This window comes from Schistocerca nitens, chromosome 4 (assembly GCF_023898315.1).
Source record: "Schistocerca nitens isolate TAMUIC-IGC-003100 chromosome 4, iqSchNite1.1, whole genome shotgun sequence".
In the NCBI taxonomy this organism is placed as follows: domain Eukaryota; kingdom Metazoa; phylum Arthropoda; class Insecta; order Orthoptera; family Acrididae; genus Schistocerca; species Schistocerca nitens.
In genome coordinates, this window is record NC_064617.1 from 441512237 (window position 1) to 441527964 (window position 15728).

A 15728-nucleotide genomic window follows, 5' to 3' on the forward strand; every position below is an offset into this window, starting at 1 on the left:
TCTGACTTCCTGCAGCGGACTTACAACGACTTGTTGAGTCCAAAAAATGGCTCTGAGCACTAAGGGACTCAACTTCTGAGGTAATTAGTCCCCTAGAACTTAGAACTACTTAAACCTAACTAACGTAAGGACATCACACAAATCCATGCCCGAGGCAGGATTCGAACCTGCGACCGTAGCAGTCGCGCGGTTCCGGACTGAGCGCCTAGAACCGCTAGACCACCGCGGCCGGCACTTGTTGAGTCCATGTTACTTCCAGATGCTGCACTACGCCGGGCAAAAGGAGGCGCGACAAGATACTAGGAGGTGTTACATTACTTTCGTCACCTCAGCGTCTTGTCTTTCTTATCAACAAAGAGCCGGCCGCGGTGGTCTCGCGGTTCTAGGCGCGCAGTCCGGAACCGTGCGACTGCTACGGTCGCAGGTTCGAATCCTGCCTCGGGCATGGATGTGTGTGATGTCCTTAGGTTAGTTAGGTTTAAGTAGTTCTAAGTTCTAGGGGACTGATGACCACAGCAGTTGAGTCCCATAGTGCTCAGAGCCATTTGAACCATTTTATCAACAAAGAATGTGAAAAGTAAACTTTGCGTTTAAGTGCCCATCTAATTCGACTTACTTTTGACCCGTGACCGTCCTCAACGAGAGAAACAATACTATTTGTTCAAGTTAGACGCTGAAATAAACTGTTACGCACTAGTTAAAACAGGTGTACCCAGTTTTGGATGCTATACTTAACCGTCTCTAGGAGTAAGTTACGATTTCTCTCAAACACCTCCGGAACATCTCGTAAAGCTTCGCAAGACGGTACAAATCGCTGCACCAATTCTTCAACCATATAAAAGGGAGTGCTGTACACTTCTGATGCGACCCCAGACAGAAGAGTCTAGAGGATTCGGGTCGGAAGATCTCGGACACATGAGTTCAGGTGTTGCTCGCCCTACGCATCTAGGCCGCACTAGGGCGTTACACGTCGGCTTACATAGCAGCAAAATGTGCCAGTGCTTCATAATGCACCTAAAACATTCCCCAACGGTGCACACGGGGCATGAGTGACATTTGTGCCCATTTAGATGGGGATTTCATCGAAAAGCCTCCGTTTCAAATACATTTATAGTGTGATGTATCATATGGTAGCCTGTTGCTACTTGCATTCATTTGCAATTATGATACTGATGGCATGTCTGCTGAAACGTCATGTTTACTGGAGCAATTTTGCTTCTATTATACTTCCACCTGTGTCAGTTTTTGGTGTTAACTGTGATACAAACAGTATACACTAGTCGAAATAGCAATACACATGGCACAAGTTTAAACGGTTAGTGAACAGACAGTACATAGAACTTCCCGTATATAGGGTAATCAACGTTGGTTGTGACAGGAAAATCATTGGGGAGCATGTAAAAACAATGATGTTGGCAGCGAGAAAAACCAAACAAAAGGGAAAAGACTGAGTATCCTACTGGAAGTCATGGAAGCTGAAAAGGTATAGTCAGCAGTTCTGATGCAAATGGGAGCGTGTAAGTTTATGTATATGAATGTGGTTTCAAACTTTACATGATCATCGTTGCATTTAATGTTCCTTCATTAAAGGAACGTGCTTCTTCGACAAATTTCACAACGAAAATATTTCACTCGTTTTTTATTTAAAAAAACACAAATCACAAATGACCAATATCAAAGGTAATTTTCGAGAACATATCTCGAGGAGACACAGCGTTCCTTCTAAAAGTGCTTTCTAAAAGGATTAAAAACAAATCTCGACCACAATAATCGGTCTACCGTCTTGGTGTAAGTGGTTGGAAGATGCTCGCATTCTGTGCGAAACTAGTAACCGCTGTAAATTAATGCTCTATTGCAGTCGAGACCGTTTTAATGCGTTTGTAAAATATTCTTAAACGTATTTGCTTTGCGTGTTAATCTTTGCTGACTGACTGTCATTCCGATTACGAGTACCCTTACTCTTTAATGTTCCAGTGCTGGCTTCTCTCCTGGCTGTGTGCGTGCTGGTAGCCGTGGTGTCGGCGGCCCCCAACTGCCCGCAGTACGACGGCTCCACGCCCGTCTTCTTCCCTGACGAGAACGACAGCAGCAGCTTCTACGAGTGCAGCAACGGCAGGTCCGTCCACATGGCCTGCCCCACTGGCACCGTCTGGAACTCCAACATCAACACCTGCGACTGGCCCCAGTCCAGGAAGTAGAAGGCACTTGACGATCGGCTGTCTCTCATTCGACATTACTTGGCATGATGATAAAAATGTGTTCCAATAAGTTTCACAATGTTCTATAATGTAACATTTGATTTTAAATAAACAGCAACGACAAAATTAATCTTTAACAGCATTAAAGAAGGATTTTGCAAAAGCCTATACAACATGATAAAAACTTAATGATATTGTACTGGCGGCAGGCAAAGGGCCGACTGTGTTGCTGTATTCGTAATATTCGTTACTTCGCTATATACATATTACTAAAGCTCTGTCTCGGAACCCGGAGTTCGATACCAGCTGCGGCGTACCGGCAACAAACATATTTCGCATAACTACTGAACGAATTTAAAAATTGAAATGATGCTATAATCTACTCACTGAGAAGCATGATTTTAGGTTAAAGGTTTAATACCATAAGAAAAAAATTGCCATAAGAAACTGTATGTTTCTCTCAAGGCCCGTAACTGACGGCTCGCAAATACCAATGCTTGATTCATCCAGTATTTGAGCGAGTTCCAACAAATTTGCCGCATAATTTCGAATCGTTAACGAACTTTTTTTCTTTGACACTACCCTCTCCCTCCCTCCCAACAAAATGATGAAACGAAAGAAGTTTGGCAGGCCGTGTGGCCGAGCGGTTGTAGGCGCTACAGTCTGGAACTGCGCGACCGCTACGGTCGCAGGTTCGAATCCCGCCTCGGGCATGGATGTGTGTGATGTCCTTAGGTTAGTTAGGTTTAAGTAGTTCTAAGTTCTAGGGGACTGATGACCTCAGTAGTTAAGTCCCATAGTGCTCAGAGCCATTTGAAGCATTGAAACGAAAGAAGTTTATCGCTTACTATATTTCAGCTGTTGATGCAGTCAACCTTCAACATCAGGCATGACGTATAAATTTATTATTTCTTCATTACCAACTCTATATGCGGCACAGTTTTCAGACCATATCCACATATATCACTGCGTCTACCTGCTACCTTAAACCATAGTTTAGGAGATATGACATCAGAAACATTTAGATGCTTGAAAAATTATATTTGCTGAAAATGGCATGTAGATAAACTTCAACATTACACATTACGTTTTAATTTATTGCTTCTTTACTATTTATTCTATTCGCAACACATTTTGCTTACAGTGTCTAGATATACCACTAAATGCACGTGCAAAGTTTTATCATCGTACGACATATAGTTTAGGACAATTGATATCATAAACATTGAGGTGCGTGAAAAAGTAGATATTGCTTAGAATGGAGAGCAAATTCCGAGACTATATTTATTCAGTGTTTCATAACGACATCACTTAGCTACTTCCAACAAACTTCAAACATAATTTTAAATCTTTCCTACACTTTTTTCCGCTCAAACGCTTAAAAGCAAATATTTAAGACATTTGTAAAGTGATCAGACATTTGAAGCTATTTTATACATAGGTGGTCGATTTTTTAAGTATTCGGGTATCTGTAGTGGTCAATCCAAGGATTGGTTTGCAACAGCTACAATGGCAGCTTGTCTCCATTCTGTGCGTCTTTCAGCTTTTCTCTTCATTTCTTTATAGGTGTTACATCCCACATCTTTCACGATTTGATCCATGTACCTCAGCCGTGGTCTCCCTCTTGGTCTTTTTCCTTCGACATATCCCTCTATGATTGTGTTCAGGAGTCCTCTATGTCTTAATAGATGGCCTATAAATTGCACTCTTCTTTTAACAAGGAAACTCCAGAAACTTCTCTTCTCACCTGCTCTTTCCAGAACCACTTCGTTTGTGACCCTGTCGATACATTTTATTTTGAGCATGCGTCTATAGCACCACATTTGAAAAGAATTTAGCTTCTGGACTTCCTCTGTCCCGAGAGTCCATGTTTCACACCCATAGCATGCCACACTCCACACATATGATTTCAAAAATTTTTTCCTGATTTCATGGCTGATGCTCTTAGATGTTAAGATGTTTTTCTTCTTGTTAAAAGCAGCCTTTGGTTGAGCAATTCTACTTCTCACTTCTGCTTTACTCCTTCCATCTCTGGTAATATTACTGCCCATACAAGTAAATTTATCAACTTGTTCAAGCAGTTCATTGCCTACATGAACTTGAACTTTCACTTGATCTTTTTTGTCGCATACCATTACTTTTGTTTTTGCTTTATTAAGTCTCATATTATATTCTTCCCCCATAACTTTATCTATTCTGTCCAGTAGAACTACAAGATCTTCACTTTCAGCTAGGACTGCTATATCATCGGCATATCTTATCATATCTATTCGTTGGCCATGAATTACTACAACTGTCTGTGAATTTTCCCTTACTTGTTTCAGCGCCTCTTCAATGGATAGGTTAAAGATAACAGGAGATAGTGCGCAACCTTGTCAGACACCTTTCCGTATCTGCACCTCTTCTTGTTTTGTCCGTCCACGGATAACTTCTGTCTCGGTTTCGTACAGGTTCCATATCATTTTTCTGTCTTTATAGTCTATTCCTCCTTTTTTGAGTACCTCAAACATCTTATCCCATTTAACATTATCAAAGGCTTTCTCTGCATCTACGAAAGCTATGTATGTTGTCAGGTTCTTATCTAGTCGTTTCTCTATTATTAGTTTTAGAGAAAATATTGCTTCTCTGGTTCCTCTATCTTTCCGGAATCCAAACTGGTCTTCGGAGAGTGTAGCTTCGACTTTTTGTTCTATGCGTTTTAGGATAATTGAGGTTATTATTTTAGAGGCGTGAGTAGGCTGAGCGTCCCATAATTTTCACATCTTGTAGCATTTTCCTTCTTTGGAATAGGGATCATAATGTTTTTCTCAAAGTCTGTAGGAATTTTACCCTGATCGTACATGTTGAGAACAAGATTATACAACTCCTGATTCAGTTTTGCTCCTACAGATTTCAGAAGTCAGCTGGAATATTGTCTATACCAGGCGATTCGTTGTTTTTCAGTTTTTTCAGAGCTAGTTCAAACTCTTCCTTTAATATAGGTTCACCTATGTTGTGTGCATATACTTCTGTTTCTTCTTCCATGATGTTTTCAGACAGTTCTGGTCCGCTGTACAGTTTTCCTATATATTGTTTCCATCTTCTTGCAACTTCTTCATCGTCATCCAACATATTGCCATTTTCATCCATCACAGCCCTAAACTTGTTTCTTCTGTCTCCAAAAAAATGTCTCACAAATTTATAGGCCTTGTCAATATTTCCCTTTATCATGTTGTCCTCAACTGAAATGCAGAGATCATCAAGGTATTTATCGCTTGCTTGTTTTGCCTCTCTGTTGATTCTGTTTTTCAGACTCTTGTATTTCTCTTGGTCTTCCCTCTTTACAGAATTTTTTAATTTCCTTCTTTCTTCCATCATATTTAGTAGGTCATTAGCGATCCATTCCTTCCTTTTCTCTGTCCTTTCTTTTCCTATTACTTCCTCTGCTGCTTCTAAAATACCAGTTTTTACTTTTTCCCAGCTTCTTTTAATGTCATTGCAGCCCTCTGTATTTGTTTTCTTGTCTGTTTCTAGTTGATAGTGCTTCAGTGTATGTTCATTTTTCAGGTTTGTCAAATCCCATTTACATGTACTTCTTGTTTTAATGTTCTTGAATTTTAGTTCAGTCGTCATCATAACGAGTATGTGGTCACTTTCCACATCAAAGCCTGGATATGATCTACTGTCCTTAAATTGGTTTTTAAACCTTTGCTTCACTAATAGGCCGGCCGCGGTGGCCGTGCGGTTCTAGGCGCTCCAGTCCGGAACCGCGCTGCTGCTACGGTCGCAGGTTCGAATCCTGCCTCGGGCATGGGTGTGTGTGATGTCCTTAGGTTAGTTAGGTTTAAGTAGTTCTAAGTTCTAGGGGACTGAGGCCACAGCAGTTGAGTCCCATAGTGCTCAGAGCCATTTGAACCATTTTGAACTTCACTAATATGAAGTCAGTTTGATATCTGTTAATGTCACCAGGCATTTTCCAAATATATCTTCTTCTTGGATAATGATTAAAGAAGGTATTCGTAATGCAAAGTTTATTTCTATGGCAGAAGTCTACAAGTTTATCTCCTCTTTCATTTCTTGGTCCTAATCCAAAATTCCCTGCCACACCCTCTTCTTTACCTTCCCCAACAAAGGCATTCATATCTCCCATGATGACAAGGTTTTCAGTTCCTTTAATTCTGTCAATTACTTCTTCAAGGTGGTCATACATCATGTCGATTTCATCATCCTCGTGCCTCGTAGTTGGCATGTATACTTGGATTATGATTGTGTCTCTTGGTTTAGTTTCCAATCTGACATAAATTATCCTCTCACTATGTTGAACAAATCCTTTTACTCTTAACCCCATCTCTTTATTGAGGATAATTCCCACTCCTGCAATCCAAGGATTGTCTTGTTCTGTTTCAGTATGTATGATTCTGTAATCCCCTGACCAAAAGGAACCAGTGTTTTGCCATCTCATTTCTGAGGCTCCCAGTACATCAATATCCATTCGTTTCATTTCCATTTTCAAGTTTTCCAGTTAACCACATTTAAGAAGTGAGTTAACGTTCCATGTTGCTATCCTTCTTACATTAATGCTGATGGATTTCGGTATCTCTTTAGTTGTCCCCGCCCTGAGACCCGAATGGGGGACTATTTTACCTCCGGGGAATTTAACCAAAGAGGTTTCCATCATAAGCTGTTGATACTTGGGATACCCACCCGGGTCTTTAATGGAGTGGTTTCCTGTTGCCTTCTCCATTCTATGCCGTTGGCCACCTTGTGGCTCCTCCGCCTTTAGGAGCAGTTTCCCACCCTAAGGGCAAGAGAGTTCCCTTCGTTCTAGCCGCTCATCCGCCCTCCTAGAAGGCCGTTGGCACTTGATAGAAAGTAAGCTCCTGATCCCGGGAGATATTCGCTTCAGTGGAAGTATTGGTTGGAAATGAAAAACCCCTAGTCCTCGAAACCTAATAGCGTCAGGGTCGGAAAAGAACAAGAGTTGGCCGCGGGTGGCCAAATAGGAAAGATAAAAGTGAGGAGCCTGGCGTAAGTAAGTGGAAGCAATGCCGGGACTCAGATCGGGACCACGTGGTCGCCAGCCACGTACTCACTAGGTGTGAGTCCCTGGGGACTATTAGGGGATATACCTGTGTAAATGAGGTGTAATGAGTCGAATTTCTCCTCCAATATACTGGTTCTCAGTTACACATAGTATAAATTAAAGTTCCTCGCCGCTCTTTTAATTAACATGTGAAGGTTAATTTCAGGAGCTACTGTAGGTTTTTTGAAACAGTTTTCACTAATAGGCTGACTGATTCTCTGGGAAGGTTTGTGTACATAATTTATTACCTTTGTGCCAGACAAGTCGTCAAACACTAGAAATAGGCGCTGGACAAAACTTTGGGAACTCCGCGAGAAATATATACTTGAACATAAAAGTAGATGGTTGCCAAGCCCACAAGCTGGCTATTGTAATTGACCATGTACAGCGCGTGTCCAACCTCCTCAATACATTGCAAGTGTCAATCGTGGTCAGAATAGTGTTCTATGTAGTTGTGAGTGCATTACGTCGCAGCAAAGTGAATTCGAACGTGGCCAAATAAATTTGTGCTCGTATGGTGGTGCTGCCGCAGCCAGGGGGTCGGAGTGTTTATTGATTCAAGAGGCACCATATCGAAGATCTATACCGCATTGGTCACTGCACAGGATTGTGACAAAAAAATAAGAAGACAACAGCTGCATAGTCACTGCCGAACTGAATGTCGCGTTCGCGAACACTGTCAGAACCAAAACAATACGAAGGGAGCTCCATAAGAAGATAATCTCAGAGCGAGCTGGAGCAATCATCAGCGATGCAAATGTCCGTAACAGGAACATGGTGCCGTAGCCATAAAGCCTGGAATAGAGAGAAATCGAGAAATGTCATTTGGTCGAATGGGTCTCATTACACGCTGTTTCCAAATTCTGGCCAAGTTTACGTCCAAAGTGTGAAACATGGCGGTGCTTAGGTGATGATTTAGGCAGCCATATCGTTGGATTCCATGGACCCCGTTGTTACTAAGCTCGCATTACTTCCAAGGATTATGTGGTCATTTCGATTAATCAGGTCCATGCCATGATACATTGGTTGTTCCCCAGTTGTGATGATGATGGTGTTTGGCTTGTGGGGTGCTCAACTGCGCGGCCATCAGTGCCCATACAAAGTCCCAATTTTTTCACAGTCCAATTTTTTTTCACAGTCCAATCTAGCCACAGTCATGAATGATGAGGATGATGAAGAAATGATGAGGACAACACAAACACCCAGTCCCTGCGCAGAGAAAATTCCGATCCCGGCCGGGAATCGAACTCCGGTCCCAGTGATGCAGAGGTAGCAACGCTAGCCACTAAACTTCTAGTTGCGGACTTCCCCAGTGGTCATGCTGTGTTCCAAGAAGACAGGGCCCCTCTTCACACAGCTCGCATCGTCCACGACTGGTTTCGCGAGCACGAGGAGGAATTGCCGCATCTTCTATGGCCATCATAGACATAAGATCTCAATGTGATTGTGTCTTTGTAGTGAGCTTAGGAGAGAAGGCTGCATGATTGATATCCACCTCCGTCATCGTTACCTGCACCTGTCACTATTTTGCAAGAAGAATGGTTTAACGTTTCCTTGAAACCCTTGCAGTAGTTGTATTTATCCATTCCGAGACGACTGGAAGCCGTTTCATTGCCAACGATTTTCCTGCACCGTATTAGGTACTCTTTTTTGGTGCTCTTTGTTGTTTCCATATTTTTGTCCAACCGCTGTACATCGTGCTATCCACGCGGAACCGCTGGAGGTCGCTTGTGAGTAAGAAATTCAGACTTTTAAAATAAAGAGAAAAAGTAAGTTAAAATCAAAGCAAGAATTACAATTATCTAAGCACGTCCGACGTTACCTGACTGACGGCATTCCAGGACAACGGATTGGAAGAGGAAGAGCAGAAGATGATCTTCATCGCCGGTGGCCTCCCAGGTCTCCAGACCTCACACGTTGTGACTTATATCAGTGGGAACACCGCTTTTTTATTCCCCCTATGCCTGAGACTCTTGAACGTCTGCGACATCGTATTACTGAAGCTGCTTCGTGTGTGGCAGGAAATGAGCCACCGTTTTATGGTTGTCGTGTTACACATAGTAATGCATAAAAATTTGAACTTTTCTCTTTCCAGGCATGCTGGATCTCGTGTTTCTAACTTTTGTTGTTTGGAAGCAATAAATGTCTGAAATGTGTTACTTCGTTTTGAATAGCCCTGTATGTTCGTACCTGCTCCCCGTTCTTAACATTAAGATCTGTTGTTCTTAGGGCTATGGCTGACAGACAACATCTGTGATGCTAACACTGTAGAGAAATATAAATGGCTTTACTATACCTGTTAACACTTTCCGTGGTTCGCAGCCATAATCAAGGTTTAAATAATTACTTGTAAGGTATAAGGGAAGATACTTCTGTTCTGTTTGAATCCGCTGACGTACCTGCGTATACACTGGTGCGTAAAACTTAAGGACCAAAGCACGAGGAAAGTTGGACGTAAACAGAAAGAACTGCTGCAGCACAATACAGAACGTAACTGCTCAGCACTTACTATGTACCTACATGTTTAGTTTGACGTTGATACTACATCAGAATATTTTATGATCTGAAGATGGCAGTAACCGAAACCGGTCACAGTGAAATGGAAGAAAAAAAAAAAATGTGCCCAAGTCAGACCTGTAACATAAAGTGCCAAAAATATGATCACGGACTTATTTTCAGACTTTATGTCTTCAATTGATAAATTTGAGAATTAGTAAGTCCATGCACCGTAATACTTCCCTACACCATACAACTGGAGCACAAAAACGATCATTTCCGATACTGGTGGACGTACCCTTATATGGCGAGAGGTGGGAATACATAATGCAAAATGGCTCTGAGCACTATGGGACTTAACATCTATTGTCATCAGTCCCCTAGAACTACTTAAACTTAACTAACCTAAGAACGTCACACAACACCCAGTCATCACGAGGCGGAGAAAAACCCCTGACCCCGCCGGGAATCGAACACGGGAACCCGGGCGTGGGAAGCGAGAACGCTGCCGCACGACCACGAGCTACATACTGCACGCATGAATGTTGTCTAAAGGGTGAAAGAGAATTATGTGTGTAGAAGTATAAACACACTATTGAAAATATGTTTTCTATGACATCTAAGAGTGTAACAGCGGCATGTACGAGTTTCGTGACGCTAGGAGTATGATAATCGGTAATTAAATGCAATACTGATATTTAGAACCGGGAATGATGAAGCTACTTTAAATGCTACCATTATTTCTTTGGAAATTCCACAAGCGATTTTCTTTGCCACCCTTCCCCAGTCCGAACTTGTGCTGACGGTAACTATGTCATCTAGGAGACGTTAATCCTTACTACTCACTCCTATCGCATCAGGTGTCTACACAGACTCACTTTACTTCCTAGTGATATGAAAAGTGTTTTCAACGGTGAAGAAATCTTTTACATTCAATATTCTGCAAGATGACGAAAAATCAATGTATGCTGCTTAATGTATACATACCCTGAAAGCACCATGTGCAGCCACGACTCAAACTGTGCGCGATAGGCTACATGATGCTCAACTTCCCTGCCGACGTATATGGTGAGGTCCATCTTTGCAACCACGACACCATGCAGCGCGGTACAGATGGGCCCAACAACATGCCGAATGGACCGCTCAGGATTGATATCAAGTTCCCTTCACCGATAAGTGTCGCATATGCCTTCAACCAGACAATTGTCGGAGACGTGTTTGGAGGCAACGCAGTCAGGCTGAACGGCTTAGACACGCTGTCCAACGAGTGTAGCAAGGTGAAGGTTCCCTGCAATTTTGAGGTGGCATTATGTGGGGCCGACGTACGCCGCTGGTGGTCATGGAAGGCGCCGTAACGGCTATACGATACGTGAATGCCATCCTCCGACCGATAATACAACCATATCGACAGCATATTGGCGAGGCATTCGTCTTCATGGACGCCAATTAGCGCCCCCATATTGCACATCTTGTGAATGACTTCCTTCAGGATAACGGACCGAGCGATGTGGCGCAGTTGCTAGCACACTGGACTCGCATTCGGGAGGACGACGGTTCAATTCCGCGTCCGGCCATTCTGATTTAGGTTTTCCGTGATTTCCCTAAATCGCTCCAGGTAAATACCGGGATGGTTCCTTTGAAAAGGTAAGGCCTACTTCCTTCTCCGTCCTTCCCTGATCCGATTAGACCGATGACTTCGCTGTCTGGTCTCCTTTCCCAAGCAACCCAACCCAACCCAGGATAACGACATGAACCCTATCGAACATGTCTCGGATAGATTGAAAATGGCTGTTTATGGACGACGTGACCCACAAACCACTCTGAGGAATCTACGCCGAATCGCCGTTGAGGAGTGGGACAATCTGGACCAACAGTGTCTTGATGAACTTGTGGATAGTATGCCACGATGAATACAGGCATGCATCAATACAAGAGAACGTGGTAATGGGTATTAGGGGTACCGGTGTGTACAGCAATCTGGACCACCACCTCTGAAGGCTATGCTGTATGGTGGTGCATCATGCAATGTGTGGCTTTCATGGGCAATAAAAATGGCCGAAATGATGTTTATGCTGATCTCTATTCCAATTTTTTGTACAGGTTCTGGAACTATCGATACCGAGGTGATGCAAATTTTTTTTTATGTGTGCATATTCTGCCCTTTGCCTGCTGTCACCGCCTTCTTTAATATCATCAAATTTTATCATGTTTTTAGGATACCGTGTTGTATAGGCTCTTGTAATATCCTTCTTTCACGCTGTTAATGATTAATTTTGTAGTTGCTTTTTATTCAAAATGAACTGTTACATTATAGACCATTGTGAAACTTATTGGAACACATTTTCGTCATCATGCCAAGTAATGTCGAATGAGAGACAGCCGATCGTCCGGTGCCTTCTACTTCCTGGACTGGGGCCAGTCGCAGGTGTTGATGTTGGAGTTCCAGACGGTGCCACTGGGGCAGGCCATGTGGACGGACCTGCCGTTGCTGCACTCGTAGAAGCTGCTGCTGTCGTTCTCGTCAGGGAAGAAGACGGGCGTGGAGCCGTCGTACTGCGGGCAGTTGGGGGCCGCCGACACCACGGCTACCAGCACGCACACAGCCAGGAGGGAAGCCAGCACTGGAACATTAAAGAGTAGTCAGGTGTGGACTGTCGCCACCATAGGGAAATGTTCTTGGAGTGATAACCAGTAAGCAAAGGTAATTGCACACGATTCCGTGGCAATACGTTTGTCTTATTTGTGTTAAACTTTGTGATTCTCAAATTTATTGAAAAATACTTCCACATTTTCATTTATCCAAGAGCGACGTTCTTTTAACGAAGGAACATTAAATGCAATGATAGTCGTACAAACATTAGAATCAAATTCGTATGCATAAATCTACGCGCTCCCATTGGCATCAGAAATACTATGGAATTGCTTGGGAATGCTAAGTAACGAATCTTTTCAAGATTTACAGTAAGATATACAATCTTCTTCTTTTTGTTCGGTGTTTTTCCCTGCCCACTACGTTGCCACCATTAGTTCGTCAACGATTTTCCTTTCACGACCAACGTTAATTACCCTACATACGGAAATTTGTGTGTACCATCTGTCAAATGGCTCTGAGCACTATGGGACTTAACTTCTGAGGTCATCAGTGTCCTAGAACTTAGAACTGCTTAAACCTAACTAACCTAAAGACATCACACACATCCATTCCCGAGGCAGGATTCGAACCTGTACCATCTGCCCACGAATCGTCTAAACTTGTGCACATATGTATTCCTGCTTCAATTAATGTATACAGGTTGTATCACAGTAACATCAAAAAGTGACACGGAGGAAAGCATGCGATAGTAGAAGCAAAATCGGTCTAGTAAACTCGACGTGTCACCAGACATGCCCCCTGCAAGATAACTGCGAATGAGTGGTCATGAGTAGCCACTGACTTCACTATGATGTGTCGTACTACAAACGTATTTGAAAAATGAGGCCCTTATCTGAGTGGATACCGAAGTCACCCCCGCACCGTGCGCGGCTTTGGCGATGTCTTGGACGCATGATGAGGCACCAGCACATTCTTTTGCTGATGGAAGTCGATATAAGGCCTTATGTTGCCCAAGGTTGATTGCGCGAGCGGCTTCTGAAACCAGGTCCCCAAGATCTCTCGACTCGAATCCACTCGATATTTCTGTCTGGGGTCACATCAGAAGCAAAGTGTACCGCACTCACATTTTCATGTTGGAGAACTCGTGCAGCGAGTTTTAGAGTCTCGGAAAACTTACGAGGTGATCTGGAGGTATTTGAAAGAAATTGTACCTCGCTGCACGAGATGAGTGCGTATTGCATCCAAAACATGTAACGTCACCAAGTAGAGTTTTTTCTCTTGCTGTCTGCCTCCGTAGCGCAGCGGTAGCGGTACCGCCTACCACGCAAGGCAACCCGGGTTCGATTCCCTGCAGGGTACTGAGTCTTGTGTTTCCTTCATCACCATTATCATCATCATTGACACGCAAGTCGCCGAAGTCGCCGAAGTGACCAACTAAAAAGACCTGCAATACGACGGTCGAACCCCGAAGGGGATATCGCGGCCAATAAATGCCATACGATCATATCATTTCATTTCTATTGCTGGGGATAACCACTGGTCAAATATGACTCGAATTAGATGGGGACATGTTGTCAATCTACAGAGAAATCTTCGTGGGTAGTACCGTGCTATTACATACATCAGAACTGCGGTTCTGTTCAAAGCAGTGTGACCACCGCCTGCCACTGTGAAGCTCTAAACTGAACGGCTGTTTCTCTTCGTTTAAACGCAGATGAACAGCATCTTCCTAAAGCACTGTGTACGATTAAGGTAACCATCGAACAACAAGCCAAAGATGACACCAAATGGTTTTCATCGAGGAAACCTCACGAGTTACAAGTTTCAGTCGTCAAGAGAATTTCGTCTTTCCAATTTATCTTCCAAGATAATTTTGACTTACCCTTCATGACGAATAGTTAACAGCGACTTGTGGAGTCCGTACGTTTCAAATAATTACAAGATGCAAAACAGTATATCATTGAGGGTTTATATAGACACTGGCACGGATAATCTGCTCCGTATCAATGCTGACGTCAAATGGGACCGCCGTGCTAGAGTACGTTAAGGGCGTTTCCTTTTACAAGATTTATCTCTTAAGAGGCGATAAAGATTAAAATTTCTATGACGTGACGACCTTTCTTAACACGGTTAAAAATCCATTGATGAATGGAGACAGATTAAGCTATCATCTGTGGGAATGCTACAGTACTATAATGCTGGAATTTTACTGTGTACCAGGAATATTGACATGTACCTGCAAACTAACAGAAAATTAATTACATAACTTGATTTATCGATGTGGTAAATAAAACCATATGAATGCCCCTCGTACGAAGACTGTCGTCGTATTGTGTCCTTGTCCATAAGAGCAACAAAGTGTTGTGGGGTGTTTCTGTATCTGAAAACTCCAGGTATGCGTTAGTCTGATCAATAGGTAGTATGTAATCAGTTGTAAAATAGAGTTCCTCTTTTTCCAAAGTGTTGTTGTGTATTAGTGTACAGAAATGTTCTACTCTGGGTACGTATTTTGGTATCGTACCTACTTAATTCGATGTGGTAAATAATTCCTTTTAGCAAACGGAAGTCTACTACGGTACACGTGCAATGGGTTAGCAAGTAGAAATATCTGTAAGCTAGTGCCCTCTACACTGAAAAGTATCCACATCGTGGAATACCAACGGATTAGCTGTTATCCCGACATTTGTATATTAGCTAAACAAGTTCTGTAGTACCTCAAATGATAAATGGTGGAAGGCCTCCCTCAGTCTGGACGCTTGAGATGGAGAAGCGTGTGCTGATTTTAGTTGTAGAGGTCGGTGGTGAATGATCTCTACAGAGGATTGTGGTAGTGGGCTGCTAACGGCCAGAAAGGCCTGCAATTCACTACCCTAGCCATGGCTGCAGCAGTGTGGTCGATAGCTACAAGGTGGGTGCCCAACTTCCTACCACGGAAACAGCATTTACGTATGTCGACATGCTTGGATCAGTAAGCGGCCTCTTCTCACGGCCAGCGGGAAGCTTCGCCCTGAGCAGCAGCCAGGCAAGGCCCCATTGTCAGCACTCAAGCTGTGTGGCGCTGTCTCAGGCTGCAAAATATGGCGGTGGGCGGCAGCTGGGTTAGGCAGCTGCGCTGACTAATACGAACGCACATCTCGGTGTGGGACTCTGCGGGCATGCAGAATGAAACAGTGGAACCCAGCGTGGACGGGAGAATGGCGGCGCCCGCAGTGGTAATGGCTATTATGGCTGGGCAGCTAGGTGGCTAGGCATGAACTATGTATTGCTAGGATAGGCAGACAGCAGTGGATGGAAGTTAGCCAGTAGATGATCCGCTGGCAGGAAGACATCAAGTCAGTAGCGTTTAGACTCGGCACGGACAGCAGACGCGCAGCTGGTA

General features: G+C 43.4%; 2 protein-coding genes across 3 annotated transcripts in view; one reads left to right on the plus strand and one right to left on the minus strand.

Moving 5' to 3' along the window:
• Positions 1 to 15728, plus strand: part of LOC126251783 (peritrophin-1-like) — a 93578-nt gene that overhangs the window by 1850 nt on the left and 76000 nt on the right. The window contains exon 2 of one of the 2 annotated variants that reach the window (XM_049952411.1): positions 1975 to 2170. In XM_049952411.1, coding sequence (XP_049808368.1) covers positions 1975 to 2170 — 196 coding nt within the window. Of the gene's footprint in view, positions 1 to 1974; positions 2329 to 15728 lie in introns of those variants that run through there. The other variant, XM_049952410.1, reaches the window with a different exon arrangement.
• On the minus strand, positions 12024 to 14304 carry LOC126251784 (peritrophin-1-like). The gene is made up of 2 exons (XM_049952412.1): positions 14232 to 14304; positions 12024 to 12377 (listed from the first exon to the last, which is right to left on the minus strand). The coding sequence occupies exons 1-2, from the start codon at positions 14236 to 14238 to the stop codon at positions 12154 to 12156; spliced, it is 231 nt and encodes a 76-aa protein (XP_049808369.1). The 5' UTR covers positions 14239 to 14304; the 3' UTR covers positions 12024 to 12153.